Raw genomic sequence first — 15664 nt, forward strand, 5'->3', positions numbered from 1 at the left:
AAAAACTCAGATAAAAAAAGGTCACTAAAGTTGAAATTAAACTTTCACGATTCAGATACAGCAAGCAATTTAAAATCTAATTTACTTCTATTATCAAAATGTGCACAATCTTTTTATATGCACACTTTGAGGCACCAGCTCCTACTGAGCATGTGCAAGATTTCACGGTATATACATAACATATTTGCATTGGAGATTGTCCGATAGCTGTCAAATGTCGATTATGCAATTCTACTGTATATAAAAAGGAACACTAAATTCAAAATGATTCAGAACAAGTTTAAAATTAATTTCCATTATCAAAATGAGCAAAACCTTTTTATATGTACACTTTGCGTCTCCTACTGAGCGTGTGCAAAAATTCACACTATATACTTATTTGCATTTTGGGGTTGGCTGGTTGCTGTCACATGATGTGGGGGTGTAACTAATTGAAGTTTCTCAGAAAAAAAAGACTAAGTGCTTCTGTTGATTATGCAATGCTACTGTTTTAATGGTCCTTTAATAATTAATCTACCAGACACTTCTTAGTCTCTGAATTACACATGCATTCCAAATAAATTGCTGGTCTTTAGACTTGGTTTATATATTGGTGTTTTTCTCTATTTCCCTATTCAATTGTCACTATTAGCTACTAAATATAAAACTTATGGTCTGAGTTAACATTTAATACATGGTGGTGTAACACCGCAACGAAGAAACTAAGTGAGATATTGTTTTATGAATTTACCAATAAAGAAAATTGCAAAATTGACTAAGACGATGACATTTTGTTTTAATGTTGTTCGTTTAGGTATTTAGAAATAAATCTCAGAAAACTACTGCACCTGAGTTTCCTTGTTTTGGATGCTTGAATAAACTTTTCCTCAGAAGCATCAAAAACCAAGTGTCCACCATTGTCACCGACTGCATTTTCTGAAATGTTAAATGGACATATACATAACAAAATAAACAAATACAGCATTTCTGACAAGGCGTAGCAGCAAATAACTACCACAGAAGGCCGGTAGTATATACAGACAGTTACAAACAAAATGCTCTTTGTTTATACTTCACAAATTTGTTTTAAAGGTTTTTAATATATAAAAAAATATTCAAGAAATCAGAGAAAATGCAATGTACTTTTTTCTCAGAGATAATAAAGATTTTTGCTGGCTTTACACTAAAAAGTTATGCCTGTATCTTTATCGTCGCAAAATGTCAACTTTTTTTAACTGTTGAAATACTAAAATATTTATCATGTATTTAGTAGAATTTTACATTCTTTGCAGTTTAAGCCCAAATAGAAATGGACGTAGAATTAGAAATGCAACGCACAGCAATTCAAATTTGATCAGTTTTGTAAGATACTTGCGTTTGCAAAAATATTTATTTTAAAAAGTTAGCGCAGCCAATTTATTAGCGTTTAAAAGTACAGAAGGCTTACCAATGGCTGCATTTATGTACATCCTGCACTTCACAAAAGTTACTAGATTGCAAAAAAGCAAAGCTACTAATTTAATATTCAATTGCAAACCAGATTCCAAAATGTAAAAAAAACAAAACAAAAAAACAATCTACAATGTTGAAAGCCAACCTTTATCTTCCAGTATTTGCCACGACTGGTCTTTTGGCCTGTTGGCAGGTGTAGAAGCGAGATGAGCAGCCATAGCAAAGTCTCCAGTGCTGTTAGGGCTGGGGGCCAGTGTTTTGTTGCAACGAATAGCCCACACGGTACTGTCATCAACTAAGGACTCAGCAACTTTCACTTCTTCCTATAAAGAAAGGGTAGTGTAAGATTATGCCTCTGCCAAGGGTATTTAAGGAACAGTCTACTCCAAAATTGTGATCGTTTAATAAGATAGATACTTTTTACCTCTGTGATTTACTTTGTATCTAAGCCTCTTCAGTCTGCCCCCTTATCTCAGGGTTTGCATTGTAGCCAATCTGTACGGTCTCATTTCTACCTCCACAGGAGTGAGCACTGTGTTAACTATATGGTATACATTAACTAGCTCTGTTTTGCTGTTAAAAGCTTATACAATAGACTGAGATAAAGGTCGGCCTGCTGGGGTTTAAAAACAGGGAAAGATTTTTGAGTTTTACATGTTATAAAGTATATTATAACAACATTGGTTATGCAAAGCTCTGCAACGGGTAGTAAAGGCTTCATCTATCTTTCTAAAGAAACATTTTGGAGTAGACTGTTCCTTTTGTGGCATATTAATGGCCAGTAATGTCTCCAGTTCCTTTGGTATCCTAGATAATCAAGAGGAGGTAATTTTATGAGCTACACAAAATAAATAGGATATTATCAGACTGTTATTAATAAATACAAATAAAATGTTACCCCACTATGAAAAAACTGAATTTATGCTTACCTGATAAATTACTTTCTCCAACGGTGTGTCCGGTCCACGGCGTCATCCTTACTTGTGGGATATTCTCTTCCCAACAGGAAATGGCAAAGAGTCCCAGCAAAGCTGGTCACATGATCCCTCCTAGGCTCCGCCCACCCCAGTCATTCGACCGACGGACAGGAGGAAATATATATAGGAGAAACCATATGATACTGTGGTGACTGTAGGTAGAGAAAATAATTCATCAGACCTGATTAAAAAACCAGGGCGGGCCGTGGACCGGACACACCGTTGGAGAAAGTAATTTATCAGGTAAGCATAAATTCTGTTTTCTCCAACATTGGTGTGTCCGGTCCACGGCGTCATCCTTACTTGTGGGAACCAATACCAAAGCTTTAGGACACGGATGAAGGGAGGGAGCAAATCAGGTCACCTAAACGGAAGGCACCACAGCTTGCAAAACCTTTCTCCCAAAAATAGCCTCCAAAGAAGCAAAAGTATCAAATTTGTAAAATTTGGCAAAAGTGTGCAGTGAAGACCAAGTCGCTGCCTTACATATCTGGTCAACAGAAGCCTCGTTCTTGAAGGCCCATGTGGAAGCCACAGCCCTAGTGGAGTGAGCTGTGATTCTTTCAGGAGGCTGCCGTCCGGCAGTCTCATAAGCCAATCGGATAATGCTTTTAAGCCAAAAGGAAAGAGGTAGAAGTCGCTTTTTGACCTCTCCTTTTACCAGAATAAATAACAAACAAGGAAGATGTTTGTCTGAAATCTTTAGTAGCCTCTAAATAGAATTTTAGAGCACGGACTACGTCCAAATTGTGTAACAAACGTTCCTTCTTTGAAACTGGATTCGGACACAAAGAAGGTACAACTATCTCCTGGTTAATATTTTTGTTGGAAACAACTTTCGGAAGAAAACCAGGCTTAGTACGCAAAACCACCTTATCTGCATGGAACACAAGATAGGGCGGAGAACACTGCAGAGCAGATAACTCTGAAACTCTTCTAGCAGAAGAAATTGCAACCAAAAACAAAACTTTCCAAGATAATAACTTAATATCTACGGAATGTAAGGGTTCAAATGGAACCCCTTGAAGAACTAAAAGAACTAGATTTAGACTCCAGGGAGGAGTCAAAGGTCTGTAAACAGGCTTGATCCTAACCAGAGCCTGAACAAATGCTTGAACTTCTGGCACAGCTGCCAGTCTTTTGTGAAGTAAAACAGATAAAGCAGAGATCTGTCCCTTCAGAGAACTTGCAGATAATCCTTTCTCCAAACCTTCTTGTAGAAAGGATAGAATCTTAGGAATTTTTATCTTGTTCCATGGGAATCCTTTAGATTCACACCAACAGATATATTTTTTCCATATTTTATGGTAAATTTTTCTAGTTACAGGCTTTCTAGCCTGAATCAGAGTATCTATTACAGAATCTGAAAACCCACGCTTTGATAAAATCAAGCGTTCAATCTCCAAGCCGTCAGTTGGAGGGAAACCAGATTCGGATGTTCGAATGGACCCTGAACAAGAAGGTCCTGTCTCAAAGGTAGTTTCCATGGTGAAGCCGATGACATATTGACCAGGTCTGCATACCAAGTCCTGCGTGGCCACGCATGAGCTATCAAGATCACCGAGGCCCTCTCCTGATTGATCCTGGCTACCAGCCTGGGGATGAGAGGAAACGGTGGGAATACATAAGCTAGGTTGAAGGTCCAAGGTGCTACTAGTGCATCTACTAGGGTCGCCTTGGGATCCCTGGATCTGGACCCGTAGCAAGGAACCTTGAAGTTCTGACGAGACGCCATCAGATCGATGTCTGGAATGCCCCATAATTGAGTTATTTGGGCAAAGATTTCCGGATGGAGTTCCCACTCCCCCGGATGGAATGTCTGACAACTCAGAAAATCCGCTTCCCAATTTTCCACTCCTGGGATGTGGATCGCAGACAAGTGGCAGGAGTGATCCTCCACCCATTGAATTATCTTGGTCACTTCTTTCATCGCCAGGGAAGTCCTTGTTCCCCCCTGATGATTGATATATGCAACGGTCGTCATGTTGTCTGACTGAAACCTTATGAATTTGGCCTTTGCTAGTTGAGGCCAAGCTCTGAGAGCATTGAATATCGCTCTCAGTTCCAGAATGTTTATCGGGAGAAGAGACTCTTCCCGAGACCATAGACCCTGAGCTTTCAGGGATTCCCAGACCACGCCCCAGCCCACTAGGCTGGCGTCGGTCATGACAATGACCCACTCTGGTCTGCGGAAGCTCATTCCCTGTGACAGATTGTCCAGGGTCAGCCACCAACGGAGTGAATCTCTGGTCTTTTGATCTACTTGAATCGTCGGAGACAAGTCTGTATAATCCCCATTCCACTGTCTGAGCATGCACAGTTGTAATGGTCTTAGATGAATTCGTGCAAAAGGAACTATGTCCATTGTTGCAACCATCAATCCTATTACTTCCATGCACTGCGCTATGGAAGGACGAGGAACAGAATGAAGTACTTGACAAGAGCTTAGAAGTTTTGATTTTCTGACCTCTGTCAGAAAAATCCTCATTTCTAAGGAATCTATTATTGTTCCCAAGAAGGGAACTCTTGTTGACGGGGACAGAGAACTTTTTTCTTTGTTCACCTTCCATCCGTGAGATCTGAGAAAGGCTAGGACGATTTCCGTATGAGCCTTTGCTTTTGACAGGGACGACGCTTGAATCAGGATGTCGTCCAAGTAAGGTACTACTGCAATGCCCCTTGGTCTTAGAACCGCTAGAAGGGACCCTAGTACCTTTGTGAAAATCCTTGGAGCAGTGGCTAATCCAAATGGAAGTGCCACAAACTGGTAATGCTTGTCCAGAAAAGCGAACCTTAGGAACTGATGATGTTCCTTGTGGATAGGAATATGTAGGTACGCATCCTTTAAATCCACGGTAGTCATAAATTGATTTTCCTGGATAGTAGGTAGGATCGTTCGAATAGTTTCCATTTTGAACGATGGTACCCTGAGAAATTTGTTTAGGATCTTTAGATCCAAAATTGGTCTGAATGTTCCCTCTTTTTTGGGAACTATGAACAGATTGGAATAAAATCCCATTCCTTGTTCTCTTATTGGAACTGGATGTATCACTCCCATCTTTAACAGGTCTTCTACACAATGTAAGAATGCCTGTCTCTTTATTTGGTTTGAAGATAATTGAGACCTGTGGAACCTTCCCCTTGGGGGTAGTTCCTTGAATTCCAGGAGATAACCTTGAGAAACTATTTCTAGCGCCCAAGGATCCTGAACATCTCTTGCCCAAGCCTGAGCAAAGAGAGAAAATCTGCCCCCCACTAGATCCGGTCCCGGATCGGGGGCTATCCCTTCATGCTGTTTTGGTAGCAGTGGTAGGCTTCTTGGCCTGCTTACCCTTGTTCCAGCCTTGCATTGGTTTCCAGGCTGGTTTGGGTTGTGAAGTATTACCCTCTTGCTTAGAGGATACAGAATTAGAGACTGGTCCGTTTCTGCGAAAGGGACGAAAATTAGGCTTATTATTAGCCTTAAAAGACCTATCCTGTGGGAGGGCGTGGCCCTTTCCCCCAGTGATGTCTGAAATAATCTCTTTCAAATCAGGTCCAAATAATGTTTTACCTTTGAAAGGAATGTTAAGCAATTTTGTCTTGGAAGACACATCCGCTGACCAAGACTTTAGTCAAAGCACTCTGCGCGCCACGACAGCAAACCCTGAATTTTTCGCCGCTAATCTAGCTAATTGCAAAGCGGCATCTAAAACAAAAGAGTTAGCCAATTTAAGTGCTTGAACTCTGTCCATAACCTCCTCATACGAAGATTCTTTACTGAGCGATTTTTCTAGTTCCTCGAACCAGAAACACGCTGCCGTAGTGACAGGAACAATGCATGAAATTGGTTGTAGAAGGTAACCTTGCTGTACAAAAATCTTTTTAAGCAAACCCTCTAATTTCTTATCCATAGGATCTTTGAAAGCACAACTATCTTCGATAGGAATAGTAGTGCGTTTGTTTAGAGTAGAAACCGCCCCCTCGACCTTGGGGACTGTCTGCCATAAGTCCTTTCTGGGGTCGACTATAGGAAATAATTTCTTAAATATAGGGGGGGGAACAAAAGGTATGCCGGGCCTTTCCCACTCTTTATTTACTATGTCCGCCACCCGCTTGGGTATAGGAAAAGCGTCGGGGGGCACCGGAACCTCTAGGAACTTGTCCATCTTACATAATTTCTCTGGAATGACCAAATTGTCACAATCATCCAGAGTAGATAACACCTCCTTAAGCAGTGCGCGGAGATGTTCTAATTTAAATTTAAATGTCACAACATCAGGTTCAGCTTGATGAGAAATTTTTCCTGAATCTGAAATTTCTCCATCAGACAAAACCTCCCTCATGGCCCCTTGAGATTGGTGTGAGGGTATGACAGAATAATTATCATCAGCGCCCTCCTGCTCTTCAGTGTTTAAAACAGAGCAATCGCGCTTTCTCTGATAAGTAGGCATTTTGGATAAAAGATTTGCTATGGAGTTATCCATTACAGCCGTTAATTGTTGCATGGTAATAAGTATTGGCGCACTAGATGTACTAGGGGCCTCCTGTGTGGGCATAACTGGTGTAGACACAGTAGGGGATGATGTAGTATCATGTTTACTCCCCTCATTTTAAGGAATCATCTTGGGCAATATCATTATCTGTTGCAATACTGTCCTTACTTTGTTTGGACACTATGGCACAATTATCACATAAATTTAAATGGGGAGACACATTGGCTTTCATACATATAGAACATAGCTTATCTGATGGTACAGACATGTTAAACAGGCTTAAACTTGTCAACAAAGCACAAAAAACGTTTTAAAATAAAACCGTTACTGTCACTTTAAATTTCAAACTGAAAACACTTTATTACTGAATATGTGAAAAAGTATGAAGGAATTGTTCAAAATTCACCAAAATTTCACCACAGTGTCTTAAAGCATTAAAAGTATTGCACACCAAATTTCAGAGCTTTAACCCTTAAATTAACGGAACCGGAGCCGTTTTTACATTTAACCCCTATACAGTCCCAGAATGAGGCTCTGTCTATAACTAGAAAGGCCCCCATCTGAAAAAGGTGTCCAACACAGTGCCTGCCGTTTTTCTAAACGTTCCCCAAGATTATAATACCAATAATTAGTTAGAATCTGCATAATATGCCTAGTAAAGCAATTGTTTTAGCCCAGAAAAATGTCTACCAGTTTTTAAGCCCTTTTTGAAGCCCTTTATTCTTTTATGTTTAACTAAGAAAATGGCTTACTGGTCCCCATGAGGGGAAATTACAGCCTTCCAGCATTACATGGTCTTGTTAAAATATGGCTAGTCATACCTTAAGCAGAAAAGACTGCTAACTGTTTCCCCCAACTGAAGTTACTTCATCTCAACAGTCCTGTGTGGAAACAGCAATTGATTTCAGTTACTGTCTGCTAAAATCATCTTCCTCTTACAAACAGAAATCTTCATCCTTTTCTGTTTCAGAGTAAATAGTACATACCAGCACTATTTTAAAATAACAAACACTTGATAGAAGAATAAAACTACATTTAAACACCAAAAAACTCTTAACCATCTCCGTGGAGATGTTGCCTGTGCAACGGCAAAGAGAATGACTGGGGTGGGCGGAGCCAAGGAGGGATCATGTGACCAGCTTTGCTGGGACTCTGACATTTCCTGTTGGGGAAGAGAATATCCCACAAGTAAGGATGACGCCGTGGACCGGACACACCAATGTTGGAGAAAAGGCCATATATTCAGAATCAATTCAAACATATTCATTAGTATGTTCCTCTCATTAGGCAGTCAAATTAAACAAATGTTCTAGTATTTGTATTTTTTCTGCCAATATACCATTCACAGGCAACATTATACATATGTAAAGGTTAGTTCTATCTTTAAATTGTGTGGTTCTTTGTTATACTGGGCACGGCAGTCTTTTCTGACAATTAAGGAGTTGAGTAGTGTTTATTCTGGTTTCTGCAGATAGTATGGCAGGAGTCAGGGAAACAACAATGCATTCAGCAATCTTTAAAATGTGAGTCACATACATACATACATACATACATACATACATACATACACACACATATATATATACATACATACATATACACACATATATATATATATATATATATTTGTCAAAGCGGATCCAGCACTCACCTAAATTTCTGATACAACAGCCGGGGTGGACCCATCCATTTCAAGAAGGCACCCTCCCTTTTGCAAACAAGTTATTCTTTTATTGAACTTGTTTGCAAAAAACTGAGAGTGCCTTCTTGAAATGGATGGATATATACAGTATGTGTGTGTATATATATATATATATATATATATATATATATATATATATATATATATATATATATATATATATATATATATATATATATATATATTGGAGTAGCCATGTTAGTCCAGAGATTTAGATATCAAAATAATAACAAGAGTATTGCATTGAGCAATGATACTTTTTATTGGACTAACTATACATTTATAAGATGACAAGCTTTCGGAAGAGTTCCTTCCTTTATCAAGTCTGAAGCAACACTGACCAATTCAATGGAATTTACAGATTGTACCTTAAAACACAGAATAGCTAAGAAGATATTCATGTACATCTGCAAATGTGGTATACATGATACATTGCACTGCATGTGAAATGGGATGCTAGATTGGAGAAACAAGCCAAAAACTGCACCTTCGAATGAACTTACACAGACACTTAATCAAAAACCACTGTGAAAAAAAATACTGCACCCCTGTTGGTCACCATTTCACCCAACCTGACCACTCCATCCAAAACCTCAAAATCAAAATTCTCAGAGGCAACTTCAAAAACATCATGGAAAGAAAAACCTTTGAAATGAAAATGATAATGCACTTCAACCTGTTTAATTCTGGACTAAATGTGGACTCTGGATTCTTAACACATTATCAAAATTTTTTGTAATGTACTTTCATTTAGTCAATTACATTGTATATTACACATTCTTTATACATAGGTACACAGGTAAGCAAATGTCCACACTTTTGTCTTTTTTTAACTGTTGTATTCCCCCTGTATATACAATTTCACATCTTTATAGATATTGATTCAATGTTGATATATAACTTTATGTCAGTATATGCTCTATGTATAGCTATATATTTCCCCTGTCTGTTCTCCTACACTGGACACTGTCTGCCTGTTACCTAAGCCCCCCTCATGATTTTTACGACACCTCCTCCTCTCCCTGCACTGTCTTCTTAGCTATTCTGTGTTTTAAGATACAATCTGTAAATTCCATTGAATTGGTCAGTATTGCTTCAGACTTGATAAAGGAAGGACCTCTCCTGAAAGCTTGTCATCTTATAAATGTATAGTTATTCCAATAAAAAAAGTATCATTGCTTAATGCAATACTCTTGTTATTTTGATATATATATATATATATATATATATATATATATATATATATATTTTTTTTTTTCCCCCATTCACATAGAACATTTATATTGTACACTCTGTTGTATACATACGAAACTTCAATTAAACCACTAAGCTTTAAACTGATTTCTCACTAAATGAAATAAACCAATGGTTTAGAGACAATTGGTTGAACAGATAAGATTACTCACTTTAGGTTTTAAAGGCGCTCTTAGCACAGGACGTTCACCAAACGATCTGACTTCCACCGGTTTGCTCAGTGATGGCCTGTATATAACAAGACATGTAAGATTTACCCAAGAGAATATGAGAAATAATTTATACTGGAGTCTCACATACACTTACACATCATTCTCTTTGTTTAGATCATCTTCAAAAATGCAGAATGCAGGGGGTAATGCAGGTACAACATTCCGAATGTCCAAGACGACTTTAGAATTATTTACATTGTCTAGAAAACAAAAATGAACAAACAATATTTAAGGGAAAATGCTCAAACTAACAAGCTATAAAACTGAAGTCAATGCTATAGTCCTAAACATTTCTTTTCATGAGGGGAAAACATTTCTATAAAACAGTTAGTGCACCAAACACATACAACGTTGGCCAAAAATTTAGTATTTCAGTCTGGAAATCTCATAATTATCTATTGAAAACACAAATTTACATAGAATGTAACAGATTAGAAATCTATAAATAAAACAAACACTAAAATTGCACAAAACATCACGGTTTAAACATTTTTTACATAAAAAAAAAAGAAAGAAAGGTGCTTTTCCCCCTCATCAATAAATACATAATCTTTGACGATTATTATTATAATAATAAGAATAATAAGAATAAGACGGCGAAGTAAAATACTTACTGTCATTTCGGCAAAATGCCTCAAACTCCTGTTCCGCTGGATCATGTGTTTCAGACAGACGGTCTTCCTCCAACTCTTCAACTGGAAGCGTAAGAAACTTGTCCATAATGAACCCTGGAAGCAAAACAAGCAGCAGGAAAAAGAAACGTATTTGTCAGCCAGTATGCAATTCACAGGCTACATTATACATACGTAAAGTTAGTTCTTCATATTGTGCAGTTTGTCGCTATACTGGGCACTGCAGTCGTTTCCGACAACTAAGGAGTCGAGTGGCATTTATGCTTGCTTGTGCAGTTATCAGTTCTATAATTAAATACGTAGTCAACCGATGTTATGTTGTATACTGCAACAGAGTCTTTGGTTTATAACCTTTTCCCACCAGTATTGATAATGAAGGTCAGTGAACATATTTAACAAAAAAACAACATGGACTGTCAGTGTAAGGAAAGATTTAACCCTTCTAGAAATGACTACAGAGTTGTTAATTGTAATCCACAAATACAAAGCACAGTATCTTACCAAGAGCCTCCTTGGTGTTGACGGTGGGTGAGGGAAGAACTTTGGATGGCGTTGCCTGAACCAAACCTAGCGAAGTGTTTGGAGTAGCATGTGATATGTTGGCATAACCGGAAGTGTTGCAAGCTCCAGATACTGAAACCAAATGCACACAAACTACTTGTCAGAGGATTAGCTCATTTACCAAGACAGGAATTGAAGAGCAATAATAAGATGCCTAATTCGTTAATGGGATTTTAATGGGAAAAAGCATTAAAAAGGACAGGAAACCCCAATATTTTGTTTCATGATTTGGAAAGAACAATTTTAAACAACCTTCCAATTAACTTCTGTTATCAAATTTTCTTCATTCTCTTGTTATCCTTTGTTGAAGGAGCAGCATTGCACTACTGGCAGCAGCTAGTTGAACACATCTAGTGAACCAATCATAAGAGACAAATGTGTGCAGGCACCAATCAGCAGCTAGCTTCCAATAGTGTAGGATATGTGCATATTCTTTTTCAACAAGGGACACCAAGAGAACGAAGCACATTTGAAAATAGAAGTGAATTTAAAAATATCTTAAAATGCCATGCTCTGAATCATGCAAGTTTAATTTTGACTTTCCTATCTCTTTAATATCAGATATTGTGTAATGCATGAAAATCCTGAGAGGGTCTCTCTCTGTGTATTAAGCTGGCTTGTGGCAGTGGCTAGTTTAAGACTTCTGATAGGTTTCCCACCTCTTGATCAAAATAAATACACTCAGGATAAGGGTAAAGTCACCTGACAGTTGGATGTATTAATGCAAGACAAAATAAAATAAAAATCTAAAATAGTTATATTTTCATAGAGTTACAAATGCAGCCGTTGCAATATATCTATGACTTAAAGGGACAGTCTACACCAAAAATTTTCTTATTTAAAAAGATAGATAATCCCTTTATTACCCATTCCCCGTTTTTGCATAACCAACACAGTTATATTAATATACTTTTTACCTCTGTGATTACCTTGTATCTAAGCCTTTGCAGACAGCCTCCTTATCTAAGTGCCTTTGACAGACATGTAGTGTAGTCAGTGAAGACTCCTAAATAACTTCACGGGAGTGAGCACAATGTTATCTATATGACACATGTGAACTAGCACAGTCTAACTGTGAAAAACTTTCAAAATGCTCTGAGCTAGGAGGCGGTTTTCAACTGTTTAGAAATCAGTTTGAGCCTAGCTAGGTTTAGCTTTTCAAAAATACCACCAAGGGAACAAAGCAAATTTGATGATAAAAGTAAATAGGAAAGTTGTTTAAAATTGCATGCCCTATCTGAATCATGAAAGTTTAGTTTTGACTTTACTGTCCCTTTAAGTGTCTTTTGCCTCACTATATCTATATAGCTCCTACAAAATACCTCCAAGTAACTATTAATTTACCTTCCTTTATTCTTGGTTGTAATTTTGCGCCTTGTGTGCTGCTGTCCAGACACCTAAGTATTAAAAAGCAACAGTTAAAGGTACATTAGAATCAGCAGAATATAACACTTTCTTCAGAGGCAGAAAACTATGTAAAACAAACCTTTAAACACTAAGTTATATACATTTACCATCACTTGAAAGTCCATTGACAAAGTAAATAAATCCCTACCACTTATGTTTTAGCTTTGAGTTGTCTCAGTGGAACGACAGGTGTACCCACTCCCACCTCAGTGTTTTGTATAGGTCTAGGGTGGATTCTAAATGGTTGTGACACCAGTTTTGATCTCCGGGTGTTTATTTAGAAGCCAGCACGTGTAGCTGTAGGTTAAGGACCAGAGTAAGAAGACGCCTTAACACAGTACCTGAGCCAATCACCATTGGCCTATAACGAAGTCTTCATATAATGCTTTTACCTGCATTAGGATCCAAAAGTGAGTGCACAACCACAATCTACTTTTATTTTAACTAAAAATATTGTTCGAGAAAATAACTCTCAAAAAATAAATAAAAATTAAGCATTTCCACTAATGAAAAAATAAAAAATCTATACACTCAAATTAAAAACAATTGTCATATTTGGGAAATTTGAATTAATGACTGCTGTAAATTTGTCTGGCATTGACTGAATTTTAAAATCCATATTATTCCAGCACTTTTTTTTACACCATCCCAGAGTGTCTAGAGATGTCAGATAGCAGTCTGTCTCGCTTTTCTCCCCTTATTCCCGGTCTGGTGACTGAAGAAAATCATGCAAAGTATAAGACCTTGCTCTTTCTTGGAATTAAAGGGACACTGTACAATAATATTTGTTTTCCTTTAATGTGTTCCATAGGACTTGCTATACCTACTGCATAGTATTAAATGTATGGGAAATTATTCCTTCAGGTTTATTTTGATATTTGAAATAGCTGGTATTCCTAATTAAAACCATCACCCATTCTACAGGGCATAACAACAATAGGCTGAGCCTGCAAGTAAAGCAGACCTGGTAAAGTTATCTATGTTAGGTATTAAAATGCTAATAATGGACATACAAAATATCTCCCTCATACCCCCACCGGAAGATTAATCAATGCTATAAAGAGAAGATGTTTGACACAGGCAAAAGTATCTATTTCAAAACAACAAATAAAGGTAAAGGAGCAGTTGTCAAACAAATAAACTCCATCATGTAAAATTGACCATTGGAAACACAATAAGGGAGAAACAATATCCACCTGACACAGTTTTGATGTGTGTGTCTGTTTTTTTTTATTTGTTTGTTTGTTTTTTGTGCCAGTCCTCTTTTTACTGTGCTTTTGCTCAGTGGGGTAGGATGCTCCTGGTTCAGCCGGGCTTGAATTGTGGACGCAGATGCAGTTATATTGTTTAATGATATAGGCTCAATACACTGGTATTCTCAGGGTGTGGTTACCTAAATGGACATGAAACCCCAAAAAATTCTTTTATGATTCAGACAAAGCATACAATTTTAAAAAGGATATAAAAACGTAAAATTTGTTGTTTATGATTCAAATAGAGCATACATTTTTAACAATTTACTTAACCCTTTTACGTCATTAGGACGTCCCATGCCATCCTAACAGCGCTGGACTTTAACACAGCATGGAACGTCCTACCTTATACAGCGTCCTGTAGCCTCCCCCACTGACAAAAGCAGGAATCAGACCATGATCCGATCCCGGCCCTGAAATCATGTGATCACATCGACAACCGCTTAATTTCCTTTTTCAAGTAAATGTTTACATCGGAACTTTAGAACTTTGTTTTGAGGTTAAACATTTGCACCAGCATGAATGGGGTTAATTTATCCTATCTGGATATCCTTTGTTGAAATGCACACCTAGGTAGGCGCAGAAGCAACGGTGCACTACTTAAAGCTGGTAATAGAAGTTAATTGGAATGTTTAAAATTGTATTCTCTATCTGAATCATTAAAGAAAAACTATGGGTTTCATGTCCTTTTAAATATATTGGATCAAGAGGTCAAACCAGGTTTCCTTCTCAAATTAAAACTTAATTACTAGGACATTCTTGAATTTGCTTACCATTCTTTAGAGCCATCAGGAAAAACAGGACCGGTTTTGTCTTGTACAAATGTTTGCTTAGTAAACATGCCCTCTGAAGAACCACAGTCCGGCATTTGATGCACTTGAAGGTCAGGTTTGGAAAAGCTAGAATAGTGATTCTGATCCAACCTCGAGACTTCAAGTGGAGACGGATTTATTTCAGCAGGAGCAGCCCTAAGTGTATCAGTTCCAATATGCTCCATTGGATTAGTGGACAGCTGATGTATGGTAGGCAATGACACACCATGAGAGTTGTGAAGACCAGATATGGAAGTCTGCAGCTGATCCGTCCTCTGGTCATTGAGCGCAGAAAGGGCTGGAAGACTTGGAGTGTTGAGTTCAGGTGCTATTGGCATGTTGGGGTTTATAGGCGACGGTTGAACCTTTAGTAAATAAAGAGTAAATATTTAACTAGGCTTGATGTTAAAGGGATAGGAAAGACCAATATTAAACTTGCATGATAGAACATGTAATTTTAAGACCATTTTAAATTCACTTCTATTTTCAAATGTGCTTTGTTCTCTTGGTATTCCTTGTTGAAAAAACAAAAATTTATGCTTACCTCAAATTTATTTCTTGACACAGTGAGTCCACAGATCATCAGTAATTACTATTGGGAATATCACTCCTGGCCAGCAGGAGGAGGCAAAGAGCCCCACAGCAAAGCTGTTAAGTATCACCTCCCTTCCCTCAAACCCCAGTCATTCGACCGAAGGAAAAGGAGAGAAAGGAAGTAACAAGGTGCAGAGGTGCCTGAGGTTTACTGTCTGAATAAACAGGTCGGGCCGTGGACTCACCGTGTCAAGAAAGAAATTTATCAGGTAAGCATAAATTTTGTTTTCTTTCCAATGACACGGCGAGTCCACGGATCATCAGTAATTACTATTGGGAATCAATACCCCAGCTAGAGGACACAGATAAGGGAGGGACAAGACAGTGAACCTAAACAGAAGGCACCACTGCTTG

The 15664-nt window shown here is 38.0% G+C and overlaps 1 protein-coding gene across 1 annotated transcript in view; it reads right to left on the reverse strand.

Annotated features, from left to right (window-relative positions):
* Nucleotides 1-15664, reverse strand: part of BUB1 (BUB1 mitotic checkpoint serine/threonine kinase) — a 126510-nt gene that overhangs the window by 81815 nt on the left and 29031 nt on the right. Inside the window, exons 10-17 of the mRNA XM_053712601.1 lie at nt 14678-15081; nt 12589-12641; nt 11185-11316; nt 10666-10779; nt 10146-10251; nt 9992-10067; nt 1577-1754; nt 828-915 (exon numbers count right to left, since the gene is read on the reverse strand). Coding sequence (XP_053568576.1) covers nt 828-915; nt 1577-1754; nt 9992-10067; nt 10146-10251; nt 10666-10779; nt 11185-11316; nt 12589-12641; nt 14678-15081 — 1151 coding nt within the window. The remainder of the gene's footprint in view (nt 1-827; nt 916-1576; nt 1755-9991; nt 10068-10145; nt 10252-10665; nt 10780-11184; nt 11317-12588; nt 12642-14677; nt 15082-15664) is intronic.

Source organism: Bombina bombina, chromosome 4 (assembly GCF_027579735.1).
Source record: "Bombina bombina isolate aBomBom1 chromosome 4, aBomBom1.pri, whole genome shotgun sequence".
Lineage (NCBI taxonomy): Eukaryota > Metazoa > Chordata > Amphibia > Anura > Bombinatoridae > Bombina > Bombina bombina.